The 6,645-nt window shown below is 26.8% G+C and overlaps 2 protein-coding genes across 2 annotated transcripts; one reads left to right on the top strand and one right to left on the bottom strand.

Annotated features, from left to right (window-relative positions):
• Positions 1 to 2,387: 2,387 nt before the first annotated feature.
• Positions 2,388 to 3,988, bottom strand: LOC105367892 (uncharacterized). The gene is made up of 3 exons (XM_011506738.1): positions 3,883 to 3,988; positions 3,109 to 3,467; positions 2,388 to 2,783 (listed from the first exon to the last, which is right to left on the bottom strand). Exons 1-3 carry the CDS (start codon positions 3,887 to 3,889, stop codon positions 2,469 to 2,471), a joined length of 681 nt encoding a protein of 226 aa, XP_011505040.1. The 5' UTR covers positions 3,890 to 3,988; the 3' UTR covers positions 2,388 to 2,468.
• A 157-nt stretch (positions 3,989 to 4,145) lies between these two features.
• On the top strand, positions 4,146 to 5,772 carry LOC105368382 (uncharacterized). Its single transcript, XM_011507390.1, has 3 exons — positions 4,146 to 4,286; positions 4,957 to 5,189; positions 5,423 to 5,772. Exons 1-3 carry the CDS (start codon positions 4,166 to 4,168, stop codon positions 5,744 to 5,746), a joined length of 678 nt encoding a protein of 225 aa, XP_011505692.1. The 5' UTR covers positions 4,146 to 4,165; the 3' UTR covers positions 5,747 to 5,772.
• Positions 5,773 to 6,645: the final 873 nt, after the last annotated feature.

Genomic DNA, 6,645 nt, shown 5'->3' with positions numbered 1-6,645 from the left:
CTATTATTTCTCTAAAATATATTACCATTATTATTTTACTTTTGTTTTTAAATTTATAGTTTTTCAATAAATTATGGCATTCTGTCAGATAATTATTATAAAAATGAATTTTTTGATATGGTTGTACCAAAGTTATCATTTTATCAATTATAAACAATTATAATCAATATCAATTTCTAATATAATTTTTAATGTTATTCCAATATACAGCAGTTTTTTTTTTTTTTTTTTTTTAATAGAAAAATCCTATTTGAATAGTAAGTAATCTAATGGAAAAATTGTCTACGGAAAAATTGAATATTCTCAATAGTAACTAAATAAATTAGTATTAATACTTCTTCTTCTTCTTCTTCTTCTTCTTCTTCTTCTTCTTCTTCTTCTTCTTCTTCTTCTTCTTCTTCTTCTTCTTCTTCTTCTTCTTCTTTGTTGTTGTATTCTCAATAGTAACTAAATAAATTAGTATTAATACTTCTTCTTCTTCTTCTTCTTCTTCTTATTATTATTATTATTATTATTATTATTATTATTATTATTATTGCTGTTATTCGTTTTTTTTTTACTGATTAATATTATTATTAATTTATACTAAATAAACGAAAAATCGATAAATAATAATTAAATTGTACGACTGTTTTAATATAAAATAATATTAAAATTTCATCGTTTCTCTTTACGCATGTCAATTTTAAATTCATTTAATATAGATAAATTTATTTATAACAATATTTGAAAAATTACTCGTGAAGGTTTATAAAAAATTATACATATGAGAAATTAAAAGTGGCTGTACCGTTTTAAAAAATTCAATAATTCGTACGTGTAATACTCGCTTTAGTTCAACGGTCGTATAATATCTATGTTGCCATAAATTTTCATTTTTAATTAATCAAGACATTATTAAAGCTTAAAAATATATACTTTAATATCCATAAATCATATTTACACTTAACTAATCGAACCAATTTCTTGGATTATTCGTTTTTTGCAATATCATCGTTTCTATTAAATTATTTCGACATAGCAGTCGATGAAAGAGCCAAGGTCCTCTTTTGGATCTTTAATACTAAATTGCAAACAATTCAAAAGCTTAAAAGATCTCATTTTTATATATTCCTGTCGACGAAGGGAAACTAGACACTGACATTCGTGTCTCATGAGACCGTCGATCATCATTAATTGTTGTATGGTAACGACACAAATACACTAATAATAATAGTAATTCCGTGTCATCGTTAGAGTTCCAGGGACTATTACTGTCACTTTTTCATTCATAGATTTCAAACCAAAGCATCAATGAACTTTAGATGTCAATAACGAAAGAATTTTCATCGAGCGGAGTAGTAAAGAGTAGAGTTATAGCTAAAGTAAGTTAACGTAATTATTATTATTATTCATAGTGGACTTTCAATGCCTGGGAAGAAGTTCAATATATTTTACATTGAAATTAGTTTTTTGCAAAAAATTTACCGAAAGATATATATGAATAATTGATAAAGCGCTGCTAATAATATTACAGAGAGTATGTACGTAGACTTGTTTTCATTAAAAATATTGCATAGAGTAATACTCAAAATGACTATCGAACCATACATTATTTTTTAATATTTAAATTTTTTTAAGTTTCGATAATGTAGAGGCTGGTTATAAATTATAAACAATTTTATACATGCCATCGCTAATTCTGAAATTATTCAATTTTAGACTTTAATTTGAATCGATAAAACAAATTTCAACTTGATATTTTTAATAACTTAACTTGTTGAACTAATTTTAGAGATAGAGCACAAGAAATATGCATATCTATGCATATAATGCATATCTATGGATTTGAATAACAAATTCTTAGGGATGCACGAAGAAAGAAAAGTACGTCTTTCGACTAGTGGATGTACTGATGACTTTTAAGAAGAGCGAACGTTTTGTGAATGGAACCTAGCCAGTGCTTTCTCTTGCAAATTGACATCCGTGAATGGTAAAAGGCACTTTTAAGTACGTAACGAAAGGGAGTTTCTGATTTTCATTCATTTTTCGCCTTCTTTCTCTTTCTAAAGTCAACTGATTTGTTCTCGCTTCCTCTCATCCACTCTCTCTCTCTCTCTCTCTCTCTTCCTCTCTCTCTCTCTCCTTCTCTCTCTCCTTCTCTCTCTTCCTCTCTCTCTCTTCATCTATCTCATTTTCTATATTGCATTTGGTTCTATTTCTTGGTATTAGATATCTCTGCTTGACTTCTTTTAAACTTATATTCTTATTTGAAAAATCTAGTAGCGCTTATTCAAAAATACCCGAAAGACATATAAATGTTATTCGACTTCCACGAGACTGAATAAGGAAGACATATTTCAATTTTTAAATATTTTTTCATTTTCAAAATTGATTCATTTCATTTGAGAAAAATAACAAGTACCGTTATTCAAACAAAATGTATTACAAGTAAAGACGCTTAAAATAATCTACACATTGCCGATCTATTATTTCTTATTTATCTCGTCATTATGATGACTAGGATCATTTTTTGTTGTATCACTTTCTGTGACTTTTGATGGTGTTGACGACTTCCTTAATCGCACTGGTGGTGGTTTTGGAGTTGTCAGTTCAACCTCCAGATTACGCGCTTTACAAGTCTCCGACGTATCGTTCTTCTTCTTAATTTTCAGCAAATAAATATCGTTATTATCATCGCTTACGCGATCAGTATAAACCTCTTGAGACACGGGCCCGCCTAATTGAGGATGAATCGTTATCCTGCGGCAGTTTTCTCCCTCTTCGATACCAGCTTTATTGATCTGTAACGCATAAATAAAGTCAATATTAAGCGTCAGGTTTTGCTTTATTTTCATTATCCTTATGTAAAGTCCACTTATTAACTCGACATTAACGAAGAATATAATTAAAATAATGATATGGCGAATAAAGGTAAGTTTCGTAAGAGGGAATTTTTCAATAGTATCTATTAAGGAATTATATTAAGTGGAAATAAAACAAAAATTGTTCTCAAAACTAATATTAAGAATCAAAAATTAACGCTAAAATCTTATTTTTAGAATATCATTAACGCATCCCAATTAACACGACGAATATGAAAATAAAAAAAAAATCATTTGTTCATACTTTGTAAGCCACGGTTTGTGGCCTATAATTTGGATCCTGTTTTTTATTTAGATGTGCCTTCGAATGTATTCTAAAAAGTATCTGATTATTATCACCACCATTCACTATTCTAGGTCCTTTAGTATCCGTTGGCCTCTTTATTTTAATGACGTCACAATCACACGGCGGCTCCCAGGCTCCCTTTTTCTTATTGCGTTTGGACTTGTCCTTCTCCATGCGAATTACCAATTGATTATCTAACATTTCGGTGCCAACCTCATAGATATACTTATCATGGCACTTAACTGGAGGATCAGGAGGACAAATCTCGATTGCTTCTGGCATCTCTAAACAGCAGCCACCAGCCGGGGCTCCTTTATGTTTATCGAAATTTAGAAGGATTTATCAATTTATTTTACAAATAAGCTATTAAGAAAAGAAAAGAAAAAAAAAAAAAAAAAAAAAAAAAAAAAAAAGAAAGAAAGAAAGAAGGTTTTGTCTATATATTTCATTAATTTGTGAATGTAATTTATCTAGGATGCAAAAATTGAATTATCGATAAAGAAGTTAGTCTAAAGAGTAAATATTTTTCTTATATTTAAAATATTTTTTACGATAATTATATCTCTCGTAATTATTTGAAGTAAAAAATGTTTTAAAGTATTCTTAATATTATGAGTCTTTAGGGTTAATTATGGCCCACAGAGACTAATTATTAATTAATAATCGAAATGGCAAAAATAATAATACATTTAGTAATTGTTAAAAAAATTTTTATTATTATGCTAGACTTACCGGACATTTTGCGCGCTGATTTTGTTATACTGAAATTTTGCAAAACCGAAAAACTAGTGGGTTTTAATTTTGAATATCCAAATGATAATGAGCGGTTATAACTCTAAAATTGATACATTTTGTACCTAAAAAACCATTTTTTTTTTTTTTTTTTTTTTTTTTTTTATCAAAAATGAACAACTTCAACTTATAAAAATTAATGTAATTTTAAATTTGGTTAACCAAAATTTCATTTCAGTAAAATCATTTTATAAATTTTCATTTAGGAAATAAAAATTCTAGTATGATACGAACTATTAATAAATGTGGATGCTCAGCATATAATTTACCAAATAATCCACACTCGCAATGTTTCCATGCAAACGAGCCAAAGTTTTGCCCATCAAAAACATCACTTGAAACAGGTACTGATTTACATATTTACAATGAATTATTATAGACAATTAACAAACATTAACAAATTGACAAAGTTGTTTCTCTAATAATAATAAATAATAGTTAGTCAATGATCAATTTATATTGTTAAAAAAAAAAAAAAAAAAAAAAAAAAAAAAAAAAAATATTAATTTTAAGACATTTTTAGTTTGTCAATAAATGTGTCGGGTATCATTAATAGCACAACCAAAGAGTTAATAAATTACTTATTGAAATAGTTAATCTAGATAACTGTCGATACAAAAACTAATATTTATTTTGAAGTTTTTTATCTCTATCATAGATGTCTTTCTTAAGAAACGTTTATATAACGTGAATGTTTAATTTATATTTTATAATAAAACTAAAAACTATTATTATTGTTGTATGTAATATTAATAATGTTTTAAATATTTTTTTAAAATATAGCTTAAAAATATTATGACAAATTACTTAAAACATTTCCCATCTGTGTATTTAGAATATTTACATGTTTAATTAATTTAAAGTACAATATCGTATTACTGAGCTTATGTAAAATCAGCTGTAAATGAATAGTTCAACTTTAATAAAATGTAAACATAAATTCATAATCTGACAATGACTCGAGTTATAAATTAAAATATAGGATATATCTTTTTGTATTCATAAAATATGAAGATGAAGTCTCTTGTGGCTGTGGATCTAACTCAAATAGCGAAGAGAAAGAGAATAAATTGTCAATAAAATCGGAAATCGTTGAAAAAGGATTGCCATACAAAGAAATAGAAGCGATCATCAACGATAATCGCATGGTGATCCGAATGCAAGTTGAAAGCCCTCAACCAGAATTCGAACCATCTTGTGATTGTATTGCACCAATTGGTGAACATTCTTTTGATGAAAATGCTGAGGTGGACTTTACATTCGCTTATTTATATTAATTATTCGAAAATTTAAATACAACTTTTTCCAATATAAATACTAACTAAGTTGCCATCGATTTATTAAATTATTATAATGAATAATGTATGTTGAGCATTCTTACTATTTAGAAAATTTGATAAAATATATGAATTTTAGAGAGCAATAATTTGTTCGGTGAAGGGGCGCGAAAAGTATAATTAGAATGAATTAATGTATTTACATTATTAGCAAATATATTTTTGTCCCGTTTTCGATGCAGGGTCATCACAAAAATGATGTAACTTTTCGAAAATCGAGCCAGGGTTGTAAAACGATTACGCTGTATCCACAACCGAAACAAAAATTTTTCGATAGATCGGACAAATCAGAAGATGGAAAGGTCGGTAACAATAATTCAACTTTATCAACAGTGCATCCCGAAGAAAATCCAAACATTTTTGTTTTAAAAATAAAGAAGAAACGTGAAAATGGTGATAAAAAATATAATTTTAATCTTGAATATCTTCAACCAAGACCGTGGCGCAAACAAAATTGTTCATCATAGAAATAATGTAAATAATATAATGTAAAACGACGATAAAAAAAATAGTAAAAATACGCAGTATAAATATAAAAATTATATGAATCAATAAAAATCAATAAAAAGTGTAATTTTTGATAGTATTATTCATTGAAAAAAAAAAAAAAAAAAAAAAAAAACTTCTTTTACACACAATTTTTTTTTTATAGCAAATGTAACGAGTATAAAATAATTGTCCGAATAATAAGAAAATTTAGGTTTAAAAACTTATTTGAATTTTTCAAGTTCAAGTATCATTTAATATTTAAATTAATATGTTTTTAAGTGTTTTAAAAATAATATAATATAAGATAAGTAGTCTGTGTGTATAACATTGTAATTACAAGCATTGCAAATAGTCAAAACAACAGAGTTTATCCTATGAGTTATGTCAACTCTGAACAAACTGTATACTATTAAGATTAAAATTATTATAATAGTTTTATTTTATGAGCAATGTTATCTTGTCGTTAATTTTTGTTTGTTTTTGTTTTATTTTTTGTTTTATTAATATTTGAATGAATAAGAAATCAAGAGGGAAAATTGCTTGCTCATAAATTAATGAATTCGTTGATAAAAACAAAAAGAAAATTGATTAGTAACAGGACGGCTATATTTATTTAATTATAAATTTAACAAATTGAAGAGTATAATGAACGAGAAACTTAGGCATCAAGTAGAAAGAGAATAATACAATGATAATGAATATAGAAAACAATAGAGGAATCATTGTTCTTGAAATTGTTTAGAAAATGAATAAAAAATGAGTCTTCACGGGTGGTATCGGAATAATCCATTATATCGAGTAGCCAAATGGTTCCATACTAACATTAAAAATAAAAAAGAAAGACGCGAGAATTGGTGTACGGGGGGGGGGGGAGAGA

Source organism: Ceratosolen solmsi, unplaced genomic scaffold (assembly GCF_000503995.2).
Source record: "Ceratosolen solmsi marchali unplaced genomic scaffold, CerSol_1.0 scaffold6, whole genome shotgun sequence".
NCBI lineage: Eukaryota > Metazoa > Arthropoda > Insecta > Hymenoptera > Agaonidae > Ceratosolen > Ceratosolen solmsi.
This window is presented reverse-complemented; position numbering and strand designations above follow the sequence as displayed.

Bases quoted from the DNA above. Each gene is read 5' to 3' on its own strand.
- LOC105367892 (XM_011506738.1), bottom strand. The intron at 2,784-3,108 runs GTATGAACAAAT...TATGCGTTACAG, and splicing joins CACAAACCGTGGCTTACAAA to ATCAATAAAGCTGGTATCGA.
- LOC105368382 (XM_011507390.1), top strand. From the start codon at position 4,166: ATGATACGAACTATTAATAAATGTGGATGCTCAGCATATAATTTACCA. The intron at 4,287-4,956 runs GTACTGATTTAC...TAAAATATGAAG, and splicing joins AAAAACATCACTTGAAACAG to ATGAAGTCTCTTGTGGCTGT. The intron at 5,190-5,422 runs GTGGACTTTACA...TAATGTATTTAC, and splicing joins CTTTTGATGAAAATGCTGAG to ATTATTAGCAAATATATTTT.